General features: G+C 40.5%; 1 protein-coding gene across 2 annotated transcripts; it reads right to left on the reverse strand.

Annotated features, from left to right (window-relative positions):
- On the reverse strand, positions 1–27427 carry SYTL2 (synaptotagmin like 2). Of its 2 annotated transcripts, XM_074956099.1 has the most exons (13): positions 23127–27427; positions 20933–21034; positions 19331–19384; positions 16017–16064; positions 14582–14676; positions 11706–11825; positions 10428–10597; positions 9271–9373; positions 7708–7878; positions 6317–6395; positions 4828–4927; positions 3881–4086; positions 1–1492 (listed from the first exon to the last, which is right to left on the reverse strand). In XM_074956099.1, the coding sequence occupies exons 1-13, from the start codon at positions 27376–27378 to the stop codon at positions 1347–1349; spliced, it is 5646 nt and encodes a 1881-aa protein (XP_074812200.1). In that variant the 5' UTR covers positions 27379–27427; the 3' UTR covers positions 1–1346. The 2 variants fall into 2 exon arrangements, with proteins under 2 accessions (XP_074812200.1, XP_074812209.1); XM_074956108.1 differs by lacking the exon at positions 16017–16064.

Consider the following 27427-nt stretch of genomic DNA (forward strand, 5'->3'; position numbering starts at 1 on the left):
GTGACTTTTGAAAATTTCACCCTCCCTTGATTCATATTTATAATTTAATAAAATATAGGATGCATTACCAAATTCTAGACCTACAGTCGTTGCAATAAATAAATACACAAGTGTAACATATGCATTTATTTTGACGACTGACTTTCAATAATGCAATATGAAAAATGTACAGATATATGAAATGCAAATCTAGTATAATTGATCAGATGTGTATTTTAATTGAGCATTTACTTCTCTGAACACAACTGTAGCTTTAATAGGCTGCTTTTAGATAAACAGTGTAAGAATAATACATTTCTATATTTTTTACATTCAAACTTTTAGTTACATACAATGCTATAGGATTGAAATTTGCTTGCTATTTTGCACGGTGTAGGTTCTTTAAAGAACTACCCAATTCCTGCTGTGCTGTAGCGGTGGCACCAAAGTGCACACAAAAGTCTTGACACACCCAAAAGAGCAATCCAACAAAAACTTGGGTACAGATAGTGTATATGCTTAAAATAAATATCCAATTTATTCATCAAGAATAAAATGAGCAACTTAATGGATGAAAAGATCCTTCAGAGCAACATTTAAATACAGTAAATTCAACTTCATTGCTTCCATACAGAATCCATACTTTAGAAATAAGCTAACAAAACCACTAGTGTATGTACTACATATATAGTCAACCCTCTTTATGGCCCTGATCCTGAACGTGTGGAAATTCAGCACCTTGTAGGATTGAGCTCAATATCATCACTCTTCATAGAATGCTTATATCAATAGATAAAGCCCTCCCAAGCTCTGGGAATTTAAAACTAGAGATGGAGTTCCCCGTCATGAACTCTAGCAAAGGGTGAAACCACCAGAGAGACTTGAACATGCCATTAAAATTAAGCTGCAAACACACAGTGAATATGAATATAGTGACCTATTGTCAGCTCATTTAAAACAACACACAAAAGACCCTGGGAAATAGACAAAGTTGTTGCTTTTTTGGGGGCATTATTTAGCGAATCACCAACATTCTGCACTATTCCAGGTGACCACACACACAGCACACCCCTTGTAATTGGACCACTGAATTTCAATAGTATACTCTTTATTTAATTCGTTTTCAGTGAGCAAGAAGTAAAAGGCCTTTAGTTTAAAAAAATAGTCTGAAAGCAGAAAAGTTTAATTTGCATTATGTAGTAACGTTTAGCAGCACAAAATAAAACAACAGAACAGAGGCTGTCTACAGATCTACTGTAGTATACACACTTTTATAGAATTCCTCCAAGTTCCTCATTTTATTATTTCCTTCCCCTCCCAAGATCCAACAAGTAAATATTTTGGACACTAGCAATTAGAAAGTCATCTTATTTTGTCAGCTTTGCTACCATTAGCATCCTGAGTGGTAGGGTATCTTCTACCCATTTGTTTGGCGAGCTCATCATTCTCTCCCATAGGGTGGTTTCATCTAAAGTGGAGTCCATCCAGTCCACTGCAGTACCATAGCTTTTGCCTTGGAAAAACATAAGGAAACATTATGCACTTTTTAAAAACCTGCCACCACAGTTAAGAGTAGATTCTAGGGCAAATTTCCCCCCGATTCTAAAAGCTTTAGACCTACCGTAAAGAGTTAGCTGACAATTTTCATGGTGTGATTCTGCATTTTCTATACATGTACAACTCCCATCAAACCCAATTAATGGGAGTTGTGCCTACATAGGAACTACATAATATCTCAGTATTCTCATGTGTTTGATTATTCTTGATTGCTATTTATTAGCTCATCTTGTCAGGATCCCTAATAAGAAAGTCAGTCAGTCAAGATTTTCCAACTTTGGTTCCTAAAGTTCAGCATCTAAATCAGTGGCCTTATTTTCCCATTGACAGAAGCTGTGCTTGCTCAGTACCTCCTGGGAGGAAAAAAAAAAAATAGCATCAGATCACTGATTCAGATACCAAAATGTTAGATTAGCTGCTTAATTTCAGGAGCCAAGTTTGAAATTTGTGACCTCAATTTATGTTTATTTTTAAATTTGCTTTTGACTATTATAATCCTAATGTGCTAAGAAGTTCTCTTCTCTGGGAGAAGTCACTTTTCCTTGAGCTTGCTAGAGAGACTTTAAACATTTTTTACTTGTTGTCTTCAGTTTGGGGAAAGACGACATTTCCTGTCCACAGGCTGAATTATCATTTTGCTGTAAGATGGTTTCACTATGAAAGTGAAAAAGAGTATCGGGGCTGGGGGAGGGGGGGAGAATCAAGTTCACTTACTTGGGGAACATTCATATTTTATTTTTTAAAATGTTGTTTATTTTCAACACACACAATTTTTACTATCAAGAAAAGCGGCCAAATTTCTCCTTGAAACAAAACCTTGAGTATTTGGGAACACATTGATTTTAGCAAAATTGATCACTTCACACACCTCTAATGAAAGGGTCTATTCTCAACACCAGAAGCATGTACAGCTATACTTATTTATCACACATTGATGTTGAGCTTACTGCCTTAGTGTCTAGCTGCCCCACAATTTTAAAAACACCAAGACTTCCAGACATAACTTTCAGTTAACTTTAGTAGGCTGACATAGGAGCATTGGGAATTAAGTATTTACTCAAGTTTAGTGTTACTACAGATCTTATTTTTAGACTGGAGTTTTTCACATGTGCTCCAGTTGTCCTTCTTTTAATTTATACTCTGAACATCATACTTCAGTTGCCACAGGCACACTATTTGCCATACTAGATCAGACCTTTAGTCCCATCAAGTCTGGCTTCTGTGAGAACCAAATACAAAGTAATTCAGAGGACGGTAAGCTGTGCCACAATGTACCTAGTCCATGGTGCATGTTATATATGGATGTAGATGATGGCAATTTACTTCATGATTCTGCAACGTTTGATTTGATTATTCCTATCTTAGCATGTGTCACTAATAATTTCAAGATTATCTAGCCATAGTATTAATGTTCAAAGATAGATTTACCAAATGGGGTACACCTCAAGGAAAATAAATGTATTTTTGAAAACTTAGAAAAATTTAGCAATAGCCTTTATAAGATCTCACTTAACTGGGTTTCCACAGGGGAAAAAAAAAATCTATCATGCTAATGGCCAAGGGGTGCACACAAGAAAAGAATGAAAGAAACACCTCAGAAATTGGGGTTTTCTGCTTTACATTTATTGTATGCTAAATTCCTTTTTCTTCTTTTGCTGCTCTGGTCACATCACTCCTCTGAGTCCCTTCTCTGACTTCCTGTTTTTTATACTGCCTCATATTCAGCCTCTACACACCCCATATTCCAGGCCCCCTCCAAGCCTGCCTCAACATGTATCTGCATTTTTATTTCCTTCTTTCCCCACCTCCATTTTTACCAATCTCCATCATCTTCTGTCCACCAAACTTCACTCTGACGTTGCCCCTTCTGCCGAAAGACTTCACATTTCTCCCATATGCACCCCTTCTCTTCCTCAATTCCCTTCTTTAAACCCCCTTCTTCCATAAATCCCTCCTCCCAGCACTGGCATCTTCACATCATGGCTGTGTGTCTGAATCAGTTCATAAATTGATAGCAAGTTTTTTGGTTCAGAGTGTGTATTTTGTGCTTTGTAAAGTGCTATGTACATTTATGGAAAGAGAGAGACAATTTCTAATCTAATCTGAGATCTTCTCTAACTTGCCTGTACCCCTTAACATGACCCTATTCCTGCTCTGTAACTGTGTACTGTATTTCGGGATCCCCGCTGCATGAAAGGTGACTTTCTAAATGAAGCCTAATGCCAGCAAGTTTGCTCAGTGATATTTTGCACACAGAGGGGAAAAAATGGAGAGGCAAGACAAGTAAATGGAGATCCAGGTTGTATTTTGCAAGTTATGGATTTATTTAATAAATGATCAGTACCTGTTCCCATTCCTATCCTGAGACCTCCCAGAAAGTGATTGGCTAGTTTGTGGTGGTCCCAGACTGTAAGTTCTACACATGCTTCTTTCAAATCATCAGTTCTAAAGCCATCGTAAACCATGGTGTGGTTGAACACCGGGTTTGTAGTTTTCGCCACTGCTCTTGTTTTCTGGCGGCTTTTCCTACTAGTATCTGGAAGAATGGTACTTTGGAACGAGAAAATACTGTCAGATTATATTAAAACATTGAGGGCTACATTAACATTCTCTTTTATATGAATAATATATCTACAGGTTAACATTCTCATTAATACACTATGGGCTCTGAGACTGGGGGGAAGAGGAAACATGTGCCCACCCTCTTCAGAGAACCTGAGGTCAGGGCTGGCAGGGCTAATCACCCCCACACCTCTGAAGATGGAAGAGATAGGTGGATGGGGCAGGGAGGAGGCTTAGGAGAACTCAGTTATTGGTTTCCAGCCAGTGAGTGCCCTGCTTGTCTTGCTGCTGCCAGAGATTCCCCAGCCACTTGTTTCTAATGCCCTCCCTATGGTGTTATAATCCCTTGCCAGGAGGAAGGGAGAGAAGACAGGACAGTTTTCCCCCCTTTCCCACCTACTGCATGGCTTCCCTCCAAGACAGACATCCATCCTCCCATCCCAACCTGGTTTGTTTAAAATGCACAATAAATAAAGCTAGTTGCTCTTAAGTTAGCCCCTGGTGGTTGATGGAAATGGTAGTCAGTTTTCACTAGCCAGTCAGTCAACCAGGAAGTCAGGGCATAAAGTGCAAGGTTGGAACTCGCCATATACATTGTGTCCGATGGGTGGGTGAAATGCATCAGCCTCACAGGGCATCTTGCAAGGCAGCATCTGGGAAGTCTCTCACTCTCACGAATTAAGGGAGGATTAATTAGCATAATTTTATTCATCCTGCTATTGTGGTTACCATTTAACAAAAGAGTTGAGCTTGTTGCCCCTCAGGAGAGGGAGGTCGTTGCATTCCTTCACCCAGATGTGGACCTCTCCAGTGGAAGGGGTCTTGTTACCTTTGGAAGAGACAAATAGGAAAGCAACATTCACTCCCTTTAGAAATTAAATGCGAGAGGCAAAAGGAGGGAAGTAGTCAGAGAAGGTGACTGTACAAATTTGGGAGGAAATAAATTCACAGCCATCATACCAAACAAAGGCATGTCTCCATCATTGCATTTGTATCATATGTATGCCAAACAAATCCCGAGGAAAGCAGACAGAAGAAGGGCAGGTGCATTCCCCTGTTGTTTCAATAGGATGAGGTTATCCTAGACTTCCTGTCCCAAATCCTCATGTTGTTGTACTGTGCCACATTCCTCCTCAGAAATGGCAAAATTTCAATAGTGGGTGAGGTAACTCCTGTCCTCTAATATTTCCCTCTCTTTTGTAGGCAGGCACTGGGAAATAGTAAATAGGTGCACAATTTGCTTATTTTGCATACACAGTGGCACAGCTGGGGCCAGCTTTACCTGCATGCAGCTGGCGTGAACTAATACTTAATGAGCACCCAAAAATCAGATTTAAGTGCACATTGCCAAAGCATCTAAATGGTCGCTGATTTGATCTTGAGAGGATTCGTCTACTCTTCTTATTACTTCCCAAATGCCTCCACCATGCCCAACTCAGCTACCGAAGCTACTGACAGGAAGGAGTGAATTTGTTCCTTATTGGCCAACTTGTTAAATTAAAAGTCCTTTGCTTCACTGCCAGCCCATCCCAGCCAATTATTAATTGTCAGATAACAACTGACTCAGATCATCGTCACTATTATAAACTAGGTACTAAGGAATTCTTGTTCTTTCCCACATCCGCTGCCTTCTGAGCTCAGTGCCCTGCTACTGTTTGCTTAGCATGCAGGTGTTTGCCTGACTGTTAATGACCACTACAGTAACTAGTGGCGAAGCAGGATCTCATTCCTTGTGCTCTATTAGGTATGTAATCCAGCTAGTCGCTAAAAGCCCATGCTGTCATCCAGGTGTAATTCCTAACGTCATGTGTATAAAAAAAGCTGAAAATAGCTGAGAACTTGAACTGAATGGTAACAGACGGAATCCCAGTGATGACTGAGCCTGATGATATTGTAAAACAAAAAGAGCTCTCAACCCTGCTTACAGCGGTTTCCATCACTTCATTCTGATTCAGGCATTCTAGATTTTGGAGTGACAATCTTGGAATCTTACTACATAGATTTATATAACAAGAACGTCTTTGCTTCCTTAATAAAAAAACCACTGAATAAGTCATGGTCCTGAAGTGAGTTCATGGTCAGGTTAGCCCGATTCTATAGAAAAATGTCTACTTTTTACAAAAAAGGTAGTTGAACTTTGTGAAATATATTCCCAAGAGGCTATCAAAACTAAAAAAAACCAGCCAGGCAAACAAAAAAATAAAGAATGAGCACATACCCCCGACAAGCTGCGGGACATACTGAAGGGCTAGTTTAATCTCTCCTCTGTTTTCTAGTTCAAGAGCTGCTGCTGGAGTCTGAAAATTAAAACAAAAAACTCAGGCCACATTCTGGTGTAACACAATACCCCTTTTTATAGCATTCCTTGTGTGTCTCACTTATAATGAGGCAATGCCAGCAAGCAGGAAATTCTGCTTTGATATTTATTAGAAATTCTACTTCACACATGGGTAGCCATTATAGATTACATGTACAAATTGCTCTGCAAAAGTTTTCTACAGGAGTGATAGGTTTTACTGAATTATGACGTGAAGCAGAATTTCTCTTTTGCCAACTGAAGATTTTCTTGCATTCTTACCTTTAGATCTTCCTCAGTTTGCAGGCAAACAGGAGAGTTTATGGGAGGAGTTTAACCCCTGGAATGCGCCTTCAGATGTAGATAGGTGCCTCTTTTGCTAAAGTACTGATAAAGACCTATGATTGTAGCTCATTCTCAAAAGAGATTTCTCCACAGTTTTGCTGCCCTCCTACCCTTCACTGGGTCATGTCTAAAATTAGAACATATGCTCTTTGGAGCAGTAGCCTTTTCTTATGTGCATTGGGAAGTACCTAGCACACTCTTGAGCACTGTAAAAAGTAACATACAGACTAAAATACCAAAGCAACTTTCAAAAATAGGTAGGCTCTAAGCAGATAGGATGCTTGTTACTGTCCTGTAGAACTACTTTAATTAGAAGACCACTTGCCACCTCTTTGGCTTTTGGCTAAGGCCTTACCCATTTACTTGCTGAAAATTTTAAACCAGTTTAGTTAAAGTAATGCAAAAAGGCTGTGTGGACACATTTTGATTTAGAAGTAGTGGTTTATTTAAAATTTAGCTAGAATTGACTTAAGCCCATTGTAAACCAAGTTGTAAACCACAAAGCCTTTAGCTAATCCAGTACAACGTTCTCTGGAAGACGTGTCCTTGGATCAAGTGTAGCATCGTTTTAATATGTATCCTGTATATACAAATGACTATCTGCAAGGGGATGCAATTGATGGTCTATGCCTCCAGTGATATTATGTAGCCACATAGGCCACAAAGGCTGGAAGTTCAATTTGGGATTCCCACTCCTCAGGTTGGTTGAGAGAACAGAGTCAGACTCCTGGGGGTACAAGCTGCTTCTCTCTGAAAGCACCTCAATTGGCCAGCCACTCACTGGCACAAGGAAAGGTCTCAAAATTGTATGTCTTATCTGCTTGCCTGCAAGAAGCATTTCTATAACTGTAGCCACAACAAAAATGCTCAAGCCGGAAAAAATGAGAGGATATAAAGATGGGCAGAAGCCTGTGACTGGATAGAGATCACATCTCATTCGTATATACAACAAACACCTAAGAACTTACCCTAGGCTTAAGTGGGAACCAATTCATCTGCTTATTCTGTTTGTCATTCCAGTCCCATGTTCCCAAATCAAGTTCCACCTCACCAAGGAAACTATTGCGCCCAAAGGTGTCATTGTGCCAGACAGAGAGATTCAGTCTCTGGGTCTTCACCAGTGCCGTGTCAATTTTATACTGCAAGAAGGGTGAAGCAAAAGAATGACAATTTAAACAAGGCAGCAGAGGAGCTGGAACAATTGGTACAGTGGAGGCGCGGAGAGCCATTGAACCAAACTGTAAACCCAGTATATAATGGAAAACACAAAGCCAGGGGGTGCAGCAGCACATATGCAAGGGACTGTTTCATTAACACTCAAGAATCCAGGAGTGACTGAGATTAGGAGAAGGCCAGTTGTACTGGGAAATCCATTCAACAGCCCATTTAGGTCCACCAGAGACATGTAGAAAATGATGGCTACTGTACATATTTGAGACTTTAGTTCAAACAGTTTAAATTCATGTTCATCTCACATTTGTTAGTAAGAATTACAGAAAAATCAGTACATCTAATTCAGTATATCCAAACATACTGAATACTACTTGGCCAGCTATCTTAAAATATCTGTACATACAGTTATTTAAACTTCACCACACTCCTTTGAGCTAGCAAAATATTATCCCCATTTTGCAGATGGAGACGTTAAGCTACTTGCTGAGGTTACACAAGTCAATGGTGAGTTTCGAACAGAACTCAGGAGTGTCTGATCTCCATCCTGTGCTCAGACCACACTTCCTTCCATACCTGTTTTCAGAAACCAAGTCATTCTATCCAATGTAGTTGAGGAAATACATGTATAAATGAAAGGAAAGGATACACTGGGTATCACAGAGTATCTGGTCCCACCTGTGCCATAATAAGTTAGCTGCTTTCCAGCCTATTCAGATCAAGTGATAGCTTAATGGACAACTGGGAGTTACAGAAGGACAGAGAGGTCAGGCTGGGTTGGAACCACAGGGAACAAACAAGCTGCTGTGGCAGACCCTGAGCCAGAGTCTGCAGGAGGCCAGATACTCCAAGGGAACCAGCCTGGAGGCCAGTGCTCTATATGGCAGCTGAGGAAAGACTCAAAGGTAGCCCAGAAAAGGGCTGAGAACAGGGCCTAGAGAGCCCACTGAAGAGAATCCATAAAGGACAGGAAAACCTTTTTGTTTATTGGGACTTTCAGTTGGACTTTTGGGTTACATTTGTTTGTGATTTGGACAGAGGGCCGAGCTACATCTCTAGCATGGACCAGTGTGTGGAGAGCCAAGGAGACCCATCTTGGGGAAGGAAACTGGGGGAGGGAGTGCTAGTAGGGCCATTCTTGAACACAAGGGGGCACACTGGGGGCAGCCGCATCCTACAATACTGGGCAATAAGAAAGGGCATAGTACGGAGTAGTATCTATAGTTGGGCTGGGCCCTCAAGAAATTTTTGCCATTGACTTGCTCTGTGCTTCTGTTGCCCTTATCTGTGAAATGAAAGCAATAGCCTTGCTTTGAAAAGTGTTTTGCAATCTATGCACCTAGTAATATTAAATAAAGTACCCGCAATATTTCATTAAAGACTGGATTCAATGTTTTCTTTTTCACAGAGGTCTTCCTTTTCCCCAGCTTGTATTTCTCTGGAAGCAGGTAAGTCTTTACATATCTAAAAATTTAAACAAACAGACTGATAAGGGCAGCAAGATATTGTGTAAAGCTGCAAGACATGAAATTTTTTTCTCCCCCAAATACACAAATCCAAAAATGAAATACAAGTTTTACAGAAGATAAAGTTGGTTAGCAATGCAGTTGTTGTAATGTACACTTTTCAGTTAGTGATTTCTAAGTCATTCAGTACTTACCATTTCAGTAGGTCTGAGTTTTTCGATAAGTAATCGCCTTAAGAATGAACATTAATGGTTTCTACAGTATTGATCAAAAGTAAAAGCCCTCTTTAGAATCACAGAAATTAGAGATAGAAGACACCTGTTGGATCATCTTGTCCCCCGCCCTTGCCGAGACAGAATGTCTAGACCAGTGGTCCCCAACCTTTCAGAAGACGCTGGCAGGTGCCAGACACCCCGCCGCCAAAATGCCACCGCCGAAAAGCGGCAGAAGAAGCGCCGCCGCCAAAATGCCGCCAAGAAACGGCTACACTTCTCAGCGGCATTTCGGCAGTGGGGTGTCCTGCGGGCGCAAAAAAATGCCCCGGCGGGCGCCATGGCACCCACAGGCACCGCGTTGAGGACCCCTGGTCTAGACTTTTTGCTGGGATATCCAAATCTCATATTTAGATGTGCCAATCTAAATCTGGACGCACAAAATGGGGAATTTACCAAGCAGATTATTAATTTGATCATCAAAATATAGAATTTGAAGTTCCTAATAAATTGGGCTTCCTATATCATTCTTTGCTATGGAAGTAAATGCACACACATGTACAGCCTATGTGATTTCTGATATGTGTAACAGTTATACCTTTATGCTCTCTATAAATGAGCCTTAAAATCTCTAGGAACTGCTATCTGCAAAGCCAGTCAGCCATTTACGTTCAATTCAGTGCAAGGAATCAAGGTGGCACATACTTCACTTACGTATTTTCTCTTTTTGTGTTTTCTTTTTTGATAAGATAATTGTGACTGAAAGGCTCTGCCTGCATTTCTTGTGCATGGAAAAATAACTTCTGTTAGGAAAAACTGTGCAACCCTAATTACACTTACGGGTCCGAATGTTGTTTCTTAACATCTGCAATTGCCAAGTCTTTACACTGGGAAACAAAAATATGGAGCTCCTTCAGCTGTTCTACATAATCAATGGCAAACTGAATGTAGCCTTTAACATCCACATTGCCAAAGTCTCCACTGTAGACACTCATTACACTTCCGCTCACCTGTACACATGAAAAGGGAAAAAAACATTCTTTTAGTCTATGCTTCTGGTCAGACATATATGTTATTAGAATGGGAAATATTTAAGAAATTCATCTGCACTCAATTCAGAGACAGTAAAGACACCAACTGTACTCCACTTAGATGTACTTTTGAAACAGTTTTCTTTGAAAAAAGATTGTAATCCATCCAATGAGAAATATTTACATTTCACTAGCTTTTATTATAAGATGGTTGTACGCCTCCAAAAACTCAAGTGAAAGGTGCTATGTAGAAGCGCAAAGTATTATTTACTGCCTAATATACAAGACACAAAGTAAAGAGCACACCATATATACAGCATACTCCAATCAGAGTCTTCAGATATTATTCTCATGTCTCTATATTTTCTTTCCCACAGAAAATGGGGCCTCAATACTCTGATGACAGGTACTCTATAAACACCCAAAAGAGATTAGGGGTAACATTTTCAAGAATACCTAAGTGACCTAGTCACTTTTGAAAGTTTCACCCTAGGTGGATTGGAAGAAGAGTAAGACAGATATAGAGGTGGATGGCTTTTTATTCTCATTGTCCCCCTTCAAATTCCCCCAAACTCTCCTTTGTCATGATGCCTGCAAAGAAAACTTGGCAATGGTTTAGGCCCCTGCCCATCATGCAGACTACTATTGTCTCACGGTTTCCTTGGACTCCCCGGTCTGTCAGTATCCATCTGTTGCCTCTATTCTTCTACTTGGATTGTAAGCTTCTTGAGGCAGGGACTGCTTTTTTGGTCTGTATTTGTACAGCGCCTAGCACAATGGGGTCCTGATCCATGTCTGGGGGTCCTATCCACTATGATAATATAAATAAATCTATCTGTTGTAGTAATTAAAGGCACTTGTAATGGCACCAATCCTTTGATTGGTGAAAATAAAATAAAGAAAATAAAAATAGTTCAGTTTGTTACATTCATATACTAAGGTCAAGAAAATGGAGCATTAGACAACTTTACATAAACTCTGATACTATAGTGATGAAGTCTAGAGAGAAATAGATACAAAGGACGGGGAACGACACAAAGGTTTAGCAAAAGCAGAGTGCCATTAAAACAAGCTTTGGTTTACATACAGAAGACAAGGATGCCATGCCAGAAGAGCCGCTAAGATTGGTTAGAGAGCTGGGGCTCTTCTTGATTCTGCCATGATGATAACTGCTTTCTGATGTTGTATCAGTGTCTCTGTCATCACTCTACAAGACATCACACAAAGAAATCCAGCATGGGCATTTAGAAATCACAAGGAACACAGTTAAAAGTTGTCCTAATTTTAAAAAGCAGACTTGTAAAGACTGGAGCTCTGTGGATATTGGGAGCCACATTCCACAGTAGTGAAGTGCAAGCAATTAATTCCTTAAATTAGATCATGCTTCTGCTTTGCATGTGGGAAGTTAGTTGTGCTAAAAAAACAAAAAAAGTTATAGGGAAACGCCACACATTTTAGAATTTGCTACCTGTGTTACAAATTGAAATCTTGATCTAAAATGTACTTTTACTCCTTTTGTGCAGTGATTAGTTTAATTAGGCTCATTAGTTTCACTTTCTCATGCATTAGCTCAGTATAATAATGCAATTTCTAATGCTAAAATCTTTAACCACTCTGATCAATACAAGTTGTTTAGTTAAAGGAGAATGTTCATGGTAGAGGAGCATACAAGGAAATAAACGGCTTTTGGAGGATACTTTAGCAATTACATCAGAAGACTTGGGTTCGGTGTTACTCAGCCAGACACACGCCTGCGGAAACATCTGTCCATCCACCTGTTTGTTCCTATGAGAAGCACACTGTCTATCCTATTTAAAAAAACCCATCAAACAGGTGCTTTTGGAGCATGCCCAGAAGGTCACCAAATTCAGGATATTTTGGACTGGGGGTGGGGCCAAATTTCAGACTGAGTCCATAAACAGAACGCCCTCTCAGCTGTCTCCTCTCTTTTACAGTGAAGGGAACCAGCTCAGGCACCCCATGCTGACTGCAACTGAGGCAGCATGGCATGGGGAGAGAGATGATCCTGCAGGTAGCAATGTGGGTGCTCATTTTTAGGACATCTGTGTTCTTAAATCATTGCTGTTCTGGCATCCACTAATGCGACTTCACCAGCGATAGTAGCAGTTGGAGCTATAGTGTAGACATATACACTATGAAAATACTCGGGTATTTTTAGATGACAATATAGAATCATAGAATATCAGCATTGGAAGGGACCTCAGGAGGTCATCTAGTCCAACCCCCTGCTCAAAGCAGGACCAATCCCCAATTAAATCATCCCAGCCAGGGCTTTGTCAAGCCTGACCTTGAAAACCTCTAATGAAGGAGATTCCACCGCCTCCCTAGGTAACCCATTCCAGTGCTTCACCACCTTCCTAGTGAAAAAGTTTTTCCTAATATCCAACCTAAACCTCCCGCACTGCAGCTTCAGACCATTACTCCTCGTTCTTTCATCTGGTACCACTGAGAACAGTCTGGATCCATCCTGTTTGGAACCCCCTTTCAGGTAGGTGAAAGCCACTATCAAATCCCCCCTCATTCTTCTCTTCTGCAGACTAAACAAGCCCAGTTCCCTCAGCGTCTCCTCATAAGTAATGTGTTCTAGTCCCCTAATCATTTTTGTTGCCCTCCTCTGGACTCTTTCCAATTTTTCCACATCTTTCTTGTAGTGTGGGGCCCAAAACTGGACACAGTACTGCAGATGAGGCCTCACCAATGCCGAATAGAGGGGAACGATCACGCCCCTCGATCTGCTGGCAATACTCCTCCTTATACAGCCCAAAATGCCATTAGCCTTCTTGGCAACAAGGGCACACTGTTGACTCATATCCAGCTTCTCGTCCACTGTAACCCCTAGGTCCTTTTCAGCAGAACTGCTGCCTAGCCGCTCCGTCCCTATTCTGTAGTAGTGCATGGGATTCTTTCGTCCTAAGTGCAGGACTCTGCACTTGTCCTTGTCGAACCTCAGATTTCTTTTGTCCCAATCCTCTAATTTGTCTAGAGCACTCTGTATCCTATCCCTACCTTCCAGCGTATATACCACTCCTCCCAGTTTAGTGTCATCTGCACACTTGCTGAGGGTGCAATCCACGCCATCTTCCAGATCGTTAATGAAGATATTGAACAAAACCGGCCCCAGGATCAACCCTTGGGGCACTCCGCTTGATACCGGCTGCCAACTAGACATGGAGCCATTGATCACTACCCGTTGAGCCCGATGATGTAGCCAGCTTTCTATCCACCTTATAGTCCATTCATCTAGCCCATATTTCTTTAACTTGCTGGCAACCCTGGTCAACTACAGGTTTTGTTTTTGGCATGCACAGATGAGGCCCAAAGGGTTCACTCTAGGGCCCATCAGCAACTGCTTCTTAAGAAGCCAGAGGACTTTCAACTAGCTCAGATGCTTTACCCACAAGAGCAGAGCATGCTGTCTGCAACACTGAGCATCTACTGATTCAGGGACTGAGACAGATTTCTAACTGAACCCCAGTCTCAGACAGGCTACCAAGCTGATCTCCCCAGCATACTGTTTTGGGAGAATTCACCAGATGGTACTATTACACATCATCTTACAAGCTCTCTTTCTTAGCATGTGAGCAGTGTACAGTCTGAAAAAAATACTGTATTGTTAGATGGAGACTATTTAAGGGAAGCTGTTGAAACAGCAAGAGAGTTTGCTCTGTCTTAATTGCTCAAACTAGCATCAGTTCTTGATGGAGAGTTGCATCCCAGGAACTGAGCATTGCTACTTGGGTTGAGATATCTGAAAGAGGGAATTGCCTACATGCTGTTTGTGGCCACCTCTCCAAGTTCTGGTGTACAGGTAGTGTAAATTACACTGAGAAGAAACCCCAGCTCCACACCACTGATTCAAAAGTAAGCTGACCTGGAAGGCCCCAAAAACGAATACATTAAATTACTCCTCTTTATGCTATTTTTTTAAAATCAGATACTTGCCTCTTCCTGTAGAAATGCTGGTACTGACTTGCTCAGTCTTTTGAGTTTTTCAGGATTTGAAAACTGGTTATTGGGGTCTGAAGGCACTGTGGAGACTAAAAGAGCAGCAATTCATGTTTTAAAAATATCCTGCCTTCTGACATTAACCGAACTTGGTCCTAATAAGCAGAGATTGGGATAGACTACTTTGGACAAAAATACATTTACATGCACATGCTGTATCCATGTGTAACTTGTATGCAAGATATTTCATAGATTCATCAATTTTAAGGGCAGAAGGGTCCATTATAGTCATCTAGTCTGACTTGTGCAACAGGCTAGAGAACCTTGATTCACTATGTTGTGCTGTACATAAAATATAATTTTTACATATAATTATATAATACACTAACCCAGGTGCTGCATGAAAGTTTTGACCACAAATTTAAAGATTAACTTTAAAAAAACCTTTTACCTGCCAACTCTTAAGGTTTCTGATTTCCTCCTAGAACAGAAGGCGGAACCGTGCTTTTTGGACATGAACAATGTCACTAAATGTAGCTGAGATAACAGAACTATGGCTCTTGATCAGTAAATAAAGGCCAAGCCCTGCTCTCCTTACTCATGCAACTAGTCTCATTCATGTCAATGGGATTATACGTTAAATGAGCAGGGTTTAGTCCCAGAAGAGGAAGTCATTTTCAAATATTCTGATTTGGTTACATAATGTATTAACAGATATAATGTATTCTGTTAATGATTCAGTATCTAAAGCATGTCTGTTCACCTTCAAAAGTGTTTTCATTGAATACATTGCCAAATTCTTAATTTAATACATTGTTCATAGCAACAGTGCAGAAGCTAGCCTTGCAAGTAATGATTTATATCAAACCAATGGTTCTCAACCTTGTACTATAGCATGATCTTTTCCATCCCAGGAGTCCAGCCCCATTTAGGAATATGGGAAAGGTAAGGTGACACCCTCCCCCCTGACACCTGTTCAAAGCCTCCGGGTTGAGGACTTCGGCACTATACATGATGTTTGCAAAACTGCACTAACTGCTTTTGCTACAATGTCATGCACTATCATTTTCCATGACAGACAAGGAGTACCAATTTGGCAGCATGCCAGATACAACCAAGGTTAAGTATGCGTGCAAATGTTGTAGTAACCATGTAAAATTCCTCCCCAGATGTCACACACGTGCATCCCAAACAAACTTGGTACAAGACAAGGTCTCTCAGTCCAATTACCCCAAAACTGAAATTGTACCTCAAGGTTACACTGAAAATACACAAGGCATTGTTGTCACGCAGTTAGCTTTGTGAGCTGCAGCATTTAGTAACAAAAACAAAGTCCAGACTTATTAGTTAGTTGATATTAAATTAAAGGGATTTGAAACTAAATCAGTGGAGAGTTATATCCACTGGTTGATTGAAAGATCCTGTTACTCACTTCCTTGTACATTTTCATTTGTCTCTTGTTGCTGATCGGTTTTCTGATCTGCTCAGATGGGCAACATTGAGAACAATACATTGTCATTCAGTAGTAAAGATATCAGGTTTGTATAAACGAGGAGTCCTTGTGGGACCTTAGACACTAACATTTATTTGGGCATAGCTTTTGTGAGCTAAAACCCACTTCATCAGATGCATGGAGTGGAAAACACAGAGGTAGGTATAAATACACAGCACATGAAAAGATGGGAGTTGCCTTACAAAGTGGGGGGTCAGTGCTAGCGAGCCAATTCAATTAAGGTGGAAGTGGGCTATTCTCAACAGTTGACAAGAAGGGGTGAATACCAAGGGAGGAAAAATCACTTTTGTAGTGTTAATGAGGCCAATGTAATCGAGGTGGCCCAGCAGCAGGAAATTAGTTTTTGTAGTGACCCATCCACTCCCAGTCTTTATTCAGGCCTAATTTGATGGTGTCCAGTTTGCAAATTAATTCCAGTTCTGCAGTTTCTCGTTGGAGTCTGTTTTTGAAGTTTTTTTGTTGAAGAATTACCACTTTTAAATCTGTTATTGAGGGTCCAGGAAGACTGAAGTGTTCTCCTACTGGTTTTTGAATGTTATAATTCTTGACGTCTGATTTGTGTCCATTTATTCTTTTGCGTAGAGACTGACCAATGTACATGGCAGAGGGGCATTGCTGGCACATGATGGCATATCTCACGTTGGTAGATGTGCAGGTGGTGGTTAGGTCCTATGATGGTGTCCCTTGACTAGATATGTGGACAAAGTTGGCAACGGGTTCTGTTGCAGGGACTGGTTCCTGGGTTACTGTTTTTGTTGTGTGGTGTGTAGTTGCTGGTGAATATTTCCTTCAGGTTGGGGGGCTGTCTGTAAGTGAGCACTGGCCTGTCTCCCAAGGTCTGAGAGAGTGAGGGATCGTCCTTCAGGATAGGTTGTAGATCCTTGATGATGCGCTGGAGAAGTTTTAGTTGGGGGCTGTAGGTGACGGCTAGTGGTGTTCTGTTACTTTCTTTGTTGGGCCTGTCCTGTAGTAGGTGACTTCTGGGTACCCTTCTGGCTCTGTCAATCTGTTTCTTCACTTCCCCAGGTGGGTATTGTAGTTTTAAGAACACTTGATAGAGATCCTGTAGGTGTTTGTCTCTGTCTGAGGGATTGGAGCAAATGCGGTTGTATCTTAGAGCTTGGCTGTAGACAATGGATCGTGTGATGTGGTCTGGATGAAAGCTGGAGGCATCTAGGTAAGTATAGCGGGCTGTAGGTTTCTGGTATAGGGTGGTGTTTATGTGACCATCGTTTATTTGCATCGTAGTGTCCAGGAAGTGGATCTCTTGTGTGGACTGGTCCAGGCTGAGGATGATGGTGGCATGGAAATTGTTGAAATCCTGGTGGAATTCCTCAAGGGCCTCCTTCCCATGGGTCCAGATGATGATGATGTCATCAATGTAGCGGAAGTAGAGTAGGGGCATTAGGGGACGAGAGCTGAGGAAGCGTTGTTCTAAGTCAGCCATAAAAATGTTGGCATACAGTGGGGCCATGCGGGTACCCATAGCAGTGCCGCTGATTTGAAGGTATAAATTGTACAAAATCAGACATCAAGAATTATAACATTCAGAAACCAGTAGAACACTTCAATCTCCCTGGACACTCAACAACAGACTTAAAAGTGGCAATTCTTCAACAAAAAAACTTCAAAAACAGACTCCAACGAGAAACTGCAGAACTGGAATTAATTTGCAAACTGGACACCATCAAATTAGGCCTGAATAAAGACTGGGAGTGGATGGGTCACTACAAAAACTAAATTTCCCCCTGCTGGGCCACCTTGATTACACTTATGCCCAAATAAATTTGTTAGTCGCTAAGGTTCCACAAGGACTCCTCATTGTTTTTGGTGATACAGACTAATACGGCTACCACTCTGAAACCTGTCACCAGGTTTATATAGTGATTGTAGAACCAGACACTTTATACGTCAACCTGAAGATCGATCATATTTCGTCCTCCTTCACAATCATCATTGGCCTGGATTTTCAAGACCCGTATCATCCCTCACTGTACATTTGGGGCATTTTCCTTTTTTTGACAATCTGGAGTGAAACCAATGCAACAGGACCTATCAGCAAGTGAAGTCCAAGCATTAAAGGCGAGATTTTCAAAATTGCTTCAGTACTTGCCTGAGGCTGCTCCCTCTGAAATCAACATTTGACCAAGTACTGAGCACTTTGGAAACTCCCACCCTAAATCTGCCAGGGTAGATATTTGTGTCAGTCTTTACCATGACTGACTCGAGCACAAAAATAATCTGGCTGCTTGAAAAGACAAAAAACCTACCCTTTCAGCTCAATTATAAGTACACATTTCATATATATTTTCACTGAAATCCACAGCTATGTCCCCAGTTCAGGGAAATGCTTAAGTACATGCTTAAAGGCCCACTGATTACTCTCTGCACCATGCAATGGACAGCAGTATAGGGCCCAAGTGCACTATGATCAGACTACAGACTAACTACAAAACACAATGAAGCCTCTAAAAGAGTCAGTAATAAATACAACTAAATGTGACTAGTTTTAGAATTGCGGTGCCACTGGATAGCACTTAAAAGGAAGTAAAAATGTGTTCTATACCACCATATTCAGTGTCACTAGCTCAATGTAACCTAGTAATTTTTGGTTTTGTTTTAAAAATTCAGCATCTTTTAGTCCGTGTTTACAAACACTCACTCAATGACATCAATGGGAGATTTGTGCACATATATGATGGAGAGTTTGGCCCATGCAATATACCAGATGAATTTATAAGTGCACTAGTCGATCATCAGTATCAAGAGTCGGCAAGCCAGTGGCTTATCCATTATCTCAGAGCAAGCAAATCCACTTGTGTCTTAAGTCTTTGCTTTGCTGGATAGAACCATTTTACAGTGCAACAAATTAGCATGCTAATTTGATATTTTAGCAGCCCAATTCTTCATTGAGTCAATACCCAAAGCTCTCATTGACTTCAGTGGCCATGACACATGTGGAATGCCTGAAGGATCAAGCCCAGATGAAACACTGTGACATAAACAAAGTTGTTTACAATAATAGTCGGATATAACAATACTAATATATTGTTTAGAAATAAAAGCAAAGATGGAGAAATGCTACCCAAGTATTTAAACCATGCAGAAATTAACTAATTAAATTACCATACAGCAGTGATACAATTCTGAAATTCACCAACTCTTTGGCTGGTGAGTGGAGAGAACACTGAAAAAAAATACTACGTTCATGCACACACAAATAAGATATTTACCATCTTCAGCACTAAGTACTAACTCTTCTTTTGGGATATCTACTTTTCCTTTATCTGTGCAGGAAAAAGTAACAGTTAGTAAAGTTTGCTGTTCAGGAAGGTAGTATGGATTATAGTGCCAGCCACAGAGTTTATAAGAAATAAGGTCAAAAATCAGCAGAGCCACAGCCCAGGTTAAATGCATAAACCACAAGGTTAAATGCTGTCCATAAAACACTTTCTACCTGGATTACAAAATTCAACTAGTTTGCTCTAAAGGGAGCTCTCATGTCATTGTTTAATGTAGTTTACATCAGTACAGTGCTGTACTGATGCCTGAGGTCCTACAGTCAGTTACAAATAAGCAACAGCACATTAAAAATAAAGAGAATGAAGAGTTCTTATGTCTGTATTTTAAACTAGTGTAAGATGCCTGAACTGGCCAGCTCCTTCCAAAACCCAAAGCTCTATTCATGAATATCTACATGCATGAAGTTTCACACATTTTCCCCATTATGCACAGCAATCAATAAGATATTGAAAAATACACAACAATGAACATAGGTGTAAGTGAAATTTTGAACACAAGCATATTTGATTGCATAATTTAAATAGGAACTCAGAGCCAAATTTACTGCTGGTGTAAGTAGATGCAATTCTACTGAAGTCAATGCAGTTGTCTCACTTGCACCACTCATTAATTTGGTCCATATCCATTTGTAGGTGAAAGTTGGTATTTGTATGTTGCTCCTTTGGGTGCTTGCACATCCCCTTATTGTATAACAAGCACAAAGCCCACTACTGAGCAAAGCCAGGCTGATTAAGATCAATTCAATGCATATTTCTCGGAAGAAGTCTGCTGAGTGGATAAATTTACATGAACACTCCTGTGTAAACTCCATGCAAGTTATTTATAAATAGAGCTGGCCCACAAGAGAAAACTATAACCATGGAGAGCATTTCAGGAGACTCAAGGCCGATCTGGCTTTAAAAAAACCCAAAACAAAACAACAACAAAAACCCATGCAAATGGGAAGACAGGATTAAATGTTTTCTCAGTCACAACCCGGACATTTATAGATTTACAGCTAGTGGCAGAGAAGAGTTAAGCCCTCTTTAAACCTTTAAAACTTGCTAGTGGAATTAGGAATGGACATGGCAGTTGCATCCTTGCCAGCCTATTTCCTGCCACTGCAAGTATAAATATTGTTACGAAGATGGCTATCTGAATGGAATGTGAGAGGAGATGAAAGAAGGGGTTGAAAAAGCATGTCTTAATTAAGCGTGCAAAAAAGAAGCCTATTTTATATTCAGCTGTGACTGAGAATGAAATACAGGAGTAAGTGTTCAAAATGAGCATGCAGTATTGAAATCAAAACCTGGTCAAAAGCACCATTTAGACTAGAGCACTGCTCCTTACTTCTTATTCAGAAGTCAAATTATAAAGTATGGTGGTTATTTATTTACTTATTTTGGATGCTCATTCTGAGGACAGTTTTCCTGCCAAAACCCATGGTTGGAAAATTAGAGTGCCAGTTGGTGAAGATGTGTGGAAGGATAGTATATAAGTATTTTTAAGCTTAGCTGGGGGCATGGAAGACAGCAGACAAGCTTTGTGCTCACTTGATGTGGCTGACGCAATGTCCTCTAGACTTTTGGAAGGCCTTTGCCTATCTGCACTCCTTTTCAGAGCCTTCAAAATAGGATCTAATTCTTCTTCTGAACCTGTCACGGGACAAAATACATGAACACTGCACAGACAGACAGACATGCCTTTTTAAATGAGAGCCACTTTAGAAATCAATGGCTATTTTTAACTAATGAAGAGATATTTTTAACCCTTAGCAAAACATTAAAAATTCTAGTTTTCACAACTATGAAAGACCAAAGGAAAAATTAGGGAAAGGTGCAGATGTTTAGTCATGGATTTGGAGACATAATGGAATTCTAAATTACTAGGTAAAAATACGTGCACTGCCAAAGACCAGCAGGATCAATAGTCACTGAATTCAATAGCTTAAATTACTTGGACACAGGCTTTCAGGAATACATATTTTAGAAGTGATTTAACTGTAAACTGCCATGGCAGCATTGTATTGACTTGGGGGAAAAAAGGAAATTTAACATTAATTTTAAGAGTTATGGAGCAAAAATTTACCCCTCCGGTGTGTTTGTATAGGTCTCCTACTGATCAACAGATGTGCCACATGGTCATTTGGCCTATTGTTTTGTCTACATACACACATACTAGAGGTAGGCAAACTAATTCATACTTGTTGCTTGAGATGGACTCAGAGTGACTCAGCTGTATCTACAAATAAGGAGTCTAGCTAGAAACCCAAACCCTGTTGTAGAACTGCTTCCTGATGGAGAATATGGGGGTTATTTTAATAATGGGGACGTGTTTCTATATGAATTAGAAAAAAAAACCAGAGGCAACAATTCATGTCATGTAGTCCAAACAGCAGCCATAGGAAAACTCAACTTCTACCACCATGGGACAGATTCAGATCTTAGAAGTTAATGGTCTCATCTGTCCCAGTTGGCAGTCCCATGTGCCATCTCATCCCTTCAAAAATCCCTTTCTGCCGCCTTCCTCCATCCTCCCCATGAGCAAAAAAGTGACCCAAAATGCTTCACTTTAGCTATGGTGCAAAGCCTGAAGCCCTTGCTCAAGTTTTACTCGTTCTTCACTTAGGCCAGAAGTCCCATTGGTTTCAATTGTGTTTTGCCCAAGTTAAGAGTGAGGAATTAAGGATAAGACCGCTGGCAGCCCCTGCAAATTTCACAGGTTTCTCAAAAAGAGAAGGAGTACTTGTGGCACCTTAGAGACTAACCAATTTATTTGAGCATAAGCTTTCGTGAGCTACAGCTCACTTCATTGGATGCATGAGCTGTAGCTCATGAAAGCTTATGCTCAAATAAATTGGTTAGTCTCTAAGGTGCCACAAGTACTCCTGTTCTTTTTGCGAATACAGACTAACATGGCTGCTACTCTGAAACAGGTTTCTCAGTGTCTCCAGTTAAGGGGAACAATCCTGATTTCTCAAAACAAATATTAAATTAACCCCTCATCTGAAGCAACTCCAATAGTTTAATTGCATGGGCACTGCCTATCACCATCCTGTACAGGAGACCAGAGCCACTCCAGTGTTGCCATCTCTTCTAGATGCACCTCTATTTGAATACTAACTTTTCAGTGGATGATAACACTAAGCGAACATAGCCCCATGTTCTGATGCAACAGGCTGCAGCAATGAATTGATTAAGGCAGGGGTGGGCCTTCTCCTTTGCACATTGTGGTATAAGTACAGATGGGAAAGCAGAAGCAAATATCTGGTTTAGCCAGATATCCCTTGCTAACAGGGCCCCTTTCTTACATCAGCCTGTGAAACTTTTTTTTTTTTTTTTTTTTAAACAAAAAGCAGCTCTAAAGCCCAAAGTTTAAATAATAGAACTCACGGTTCCCACACTGAACAAAAACTGCCACAAGGGGAAGAAACAGATGTGGCAAGCCTGACTCTCTCTCTCTATAGGCATGCAATAGGGTTATTCCAGCCCAACTCCCCGGACTGCAAGCCACACTGCATGCATGTCTTTTCAAAACATCTGCTGACTAGGTATTAAAAAAAGTTCATTAGAAAAGATGCCTGGATCGTTCAGTTAAGAAAATGAATGAGAATCTCAGTCAGGCTTTTGGTTCACCATTCTTAAGGTAGGTTATCAAAAAATTCTAGCCATATTTCTTAAAGAATAATAATGATAAATAATAATAAATAATCCATAACCATTGATTTAAGAATTCAAAAATGCTCACAAGTTGAACCTGAAAGATCAGAGCCAAAACTTATGGTGTCATCTTGATCATCATAAGGAGATGCTAGGAGCAGCTCCACTTTACTTATTTTGGAGGAGCGATCATCATCTTTAAGTGGTGTGCTTGCTCTCCTGAATATAGATGGTGCATCCACTTCAGACGTTGCCTCACTGTCATCTGCTAAGGAAACGCTTTTATCAACCTCCTTTCCTGCTGCTTCCTCTCTTTTATTTTCATTTTTTATCTCCATCTTATGTGTCTTGATAACAGCCGCACCGTTCTCTCTTTCCTTGGGAAGGGCTTCAGTTGATGCCAGGTTAGTCTGTACTGTTTTCTCAAATGCTACATTTCTTTCAGGGAGAGCAGAACCTCTCATTTCATTTACCACATGATCTTCCTTTACGGCTTTGTCATTTTGTTTCAAAGTCTCTCTCTTGATTGGTATCTTAAACTCTGTGCGATAGCCACTTGAAGCACTTGGACCAGAGAGTGGCATTTTAATGGCTAGACTTTCCTTTTCTGCTTGAGACAGAGAGTCATTGGGTCTTTCCTGTTTTCCCATCTTCGTTGGCAGCTGAGATGAAACGTCAGATGCTTCAAGAAGTTTTTTTAAGCAGATATTCAATTCACTGCATTCTGCTTTTGTTGGAGCAACAGTTTTTTCTACAGTTTCTTTTATTTCTTGAGCATGGTCCATCTCTTGTTGGAAAGGGGAATACGCACTCAGATTAGGCTGTGTCCTACCCTGTATTACACTATCCAAGCTTTTCAGCTTAAGAGGTGGCGTTTCAGAGGCTTCCCTAAGCAGTTTCTGCAAACTAGCATTAAAGTCTCCAAGCTCAGATTTGGAAGGAGCAACAGCTTTTGCTATGGTTTCATTTACTTCTTGAGGATGGTCAGTATCTTGCTGATAAGTTAAGTCTACGCTCTGATTAGGCTGTACCCCCATACTCTTCTGCATTGCATTCTCCATGCTTTTCAGTTTAGGAGTTTGCATTTCAGAGACTTCCTTCAGCAGTTTCTCTAACCCAGAATTAAATTCACTGAGTTCTGATTTGGAAGGAGCAACGGCTTTTGCTATGGTTTCCTTTACTTCTTGAGGATGGTCAATATCTTGTTGGTAAGTGCAGTTCACACTCTGATTAGGCTGTATCCTAACGTGCATCTCGTTGTCAAAGCTTTTCTGGTCAGAGGGTGGCATTTCAGAAGCTTCCTTGAGCAGTTTCTGCAAACTAGCATTAAATTCACGGAGTTCAGGTTTTGGCTGAACTGTTTTTACTAGTATTTCAGTCACTTCATGATGGTTACCAGGAGATACAGGATGATCAGTTTGATCCTCTGGCTGAGAGCTTACATTTTCTCCACTTTTTGCATGTAAAGGTAACAGCACTTTAGCTGCCTCTTCATCTGGTTTCTCCAAGCGTGTATTGATTGGGCTAACATTATCCTGATATGGAACTGCAGTTCTCTCTACAGTCCCAATTTCATCTGGAGTCCCAACCCTTTCTTGGGCAGTAACAGAAGTAGCCTGGTCAGTCTCTGTGACCCGCTTATAAAATCTTTGCCCATCTTCTTCAGGCACATTCTCAGGTGCTGCTTGTTTACTGTTATCTATATTGTACGATGAAAATGAGATTTTGGATGCTTCCTTAAGTAGTTTCTTTAAACCAGCATCCAGATCACAGAATTCAGTTTTAGGTGGAACCGTGGTTTTTTCTACAGTCTCTGAGACTGCCTCTCCAGGAGGCTGTGCTTCATTCTGGGTCATGACATAAGCAGCTATGCCAGGATGCATTGCCTTTGGGGAAGAGCTTGGAATGGCTTCTGCATGAGAACTCTCTCTCTGGATACCCTCGTCCGCATCTGCTGCCTGATGTAATGGACAGGAAGTGTCAGATTCCTTAAGCAGCTTCCCTAGACCAATTTTTAGTTCATCAAGTTCATCTTTGGGTGGAATGACGGTTTTTTCCATAGTTTCTTTTACTTCTTGAGGAAGCGCTTCCTCTTTTTGATATCTAGGATTAGTGTTGTGACTCCGTTCCATCACCTTTTCAAAAAATCTTCTCTGCCCAGGCCAAGAAACTGTCTCTTCGGAAGTATTTTCTGTTACGTTCTGACTAGAAGAGGATGATATTTGGGAGGTTTCCTTTAGCAGTTTCTCTAGCCCAGCATTAAATGCATCGAGTTCAGCCTTTGATGGAGCAACAGTTTTGTCTACAGTCTCTGCAACCTCCTCTTTAGGAGATTCTGCTTTTTCCTTGGAGTCTGTGGGAGCAGCCTTGCTCTGCATTGTTTTTACAGAAACAATTAGCTGTTCATCAATTCCCAATTCTTTTCTTGGAGAACCTTTATCATCAGCTGGTTGGAATGATGGCAAGGGTGCCTCAGACATTTCTTTAAGCAGTTTCTGTAAGCCATTGTTAAATGTGCTGTGCTGTACTTTTGGTGGAACAATCCTTTTTTCTATATATTCTTTAACTTCTTGCTCTGGAAGATCCACCTTTTCTTCAGGTTTTGAGATCACTGACTTTCCTACATTTTTTCCCACTATTTGGACAGATTCTGCATTTTCTGTCCATGTCAGATTCACTGACCAAGGAATGGGCTGCCCTTCCTGTCTAGGTGACTCAGGTACTTTGAAGTTTATTTTCTTTGTTCTCTCTCTCAAGGGAAGTTGATTTTGCTGTTGAACCATCACCTCTTCTTCACTCATCTCTGCTCTGCTTTCTTTAAGTTCCTTTGACTCTTTTTGGTAAGTTGCTGAACTATTACCACCTGGGGAAGTGGTTTCATTTTCCACATGTGATTTAGCTCCAATATCCCAAAAACTTCTCAAACTCTGAAAATGCAATGGGTTGGAAATTTGATTCTTGGACTCCTCATCTATTTTTTCCTTCAAAGACAAAATCTTAAAGTTTGGCTTCTGTTGTGTAGAAGAGGGATTTCGGTCATTTTCTGGAGCTACTTGTTTCCAATCTTCATACTTGTTTGATGAAGCAGGAGTAAAACCAATTCTTGGTTGCAAATGATTTGCTTTTGGCAATTTTGTAAATTCATTAACCTTACCATCAGATTGGAGTATTTTTCTGGACTTCTCAACATTATGGTTTGCTTTGGATTTCTCCATTATATCTGGCCCAGTCTTTGAAGACTTTAGAAATTTATCTTTAGATGCCTCATCATCACTTAATTCAACTCTTCTGACAGTAACCAAACTATGCTTGTTTTGAACTTCTGATTCACTTGATAAGGATTCTGCAGAATCAGTGGATTTTACTGTTCTACTTCCTTTATTGATGTATTGTGCTGTGCTACTAGCTGATGGGGTAGTACTTAAAATCCCTTCCTTATTTGTAAGTCTGGGTCCAGTTTTGTCCCTTTCCCAGAAGGCCCTAATATCCCTTACTCTTCTCTTTTGTTCTGTCTCCTCATCTGAGATTTGTACCTGAGATGGCTGTTTGGATTCATGCTGAGGTAAGACGGGTAGTTTTGTCCTAGAACTACTTGGATCTAGTTGCATACTTCCTTGAGCAAGTAAACCAGGTTCTTTTCTCTCTATTCCTCTATCATCAAATCCAATCTGTGACTGAACATGGTCTTCTTCCAAGAGAGATTTGATAGTGCATATTTTCTCTTCCTCTTTCTGAATTCCTGTTTGCACATTAGTTTTCAATAGTGAACCTTCATTTAGCTTTTCAGGAGAACTGAAACTCTTTGAATCTGGTTTGCCTTTTCCATCTTTAAGAAACGTTGGTTCTTTATATGCTGCACTTTCATCCTCTGGTTTGTATAACATTTTGCCTTCTGCAGCCGATTGTTTAAGAATATTTGTTTCATCTAATTTAGTAACTGGAAGATCAGTGACCTGTAAATGTATCTTCTCTCTACCACTTTTGCTCTTTCCAAGTACAATAGGTCCTTTGTTATAATCTGTTCCTTGAATCTCTTGACTTTGATTTTCTTTTTTTCCTACTTTTAATATCTGTATGTCTTCTGCATCAACTGCTGCAGGTTTCAAAACATTGCTTGGTTTCCCATGGTTTCCAAATGAGAAGTCAATCAGTGGTGTATTTTCATCTGTGCTTGGTCCACTATCTTTTGTAGTTATAACTCTTGCCCTGGATGATAAGTACAGTTCTTCTTTGGACTCTCTCCTTTGGGAAGTTACCGATGGAGTATTCTCATCGCCCGTATTGGAGCTTCTTTTAAACCAATCTAATACTTTTGATATGGACTCATCAGCTGCCTTCATGAACTCAGCAGCATGTTTGTCAGGCTTGGAAGTGGTTTTAGCACTTTGA

This window comes from Natator depressus, chromosome 1, assembly GCF_965152275.1.
Source record: "Natator depressus isolate rNatDep1 chromosome 1, rNatDep2.hap1, whole genome shotgun sequence".
Lineage (NCBI taxonomy): Eukaryota > Metazoa > Chordata > Testudines > Cheloniidae > Natator > Natator depressus.

Excerpts from the sequence above, each read along its gene's own strand:
- SYTL2 (XM_074956099.1), bottom strand. The coding sequence starts at position 27,378 with ATGAAGGCAGCTGATGAGTCCATATCAAAAGTATTAGATTGGTTTAAA. Across the intron at positions 14,677-16,016 it reads AAATGAAAATGTACAAGGAA|TCTCCACAGTGCCTTCAGAC; the intron begins GTGAGTAACAGG and ends CTGCTCTTTTAG. Across the intron at positions 10,598-11,705 it reads GCATGGCATCCTTGTCTTCT|GTGAGCGGAAGTGTAATGAG; the intron begins GTATGTAAACCA and ends TCATGTGTACAG.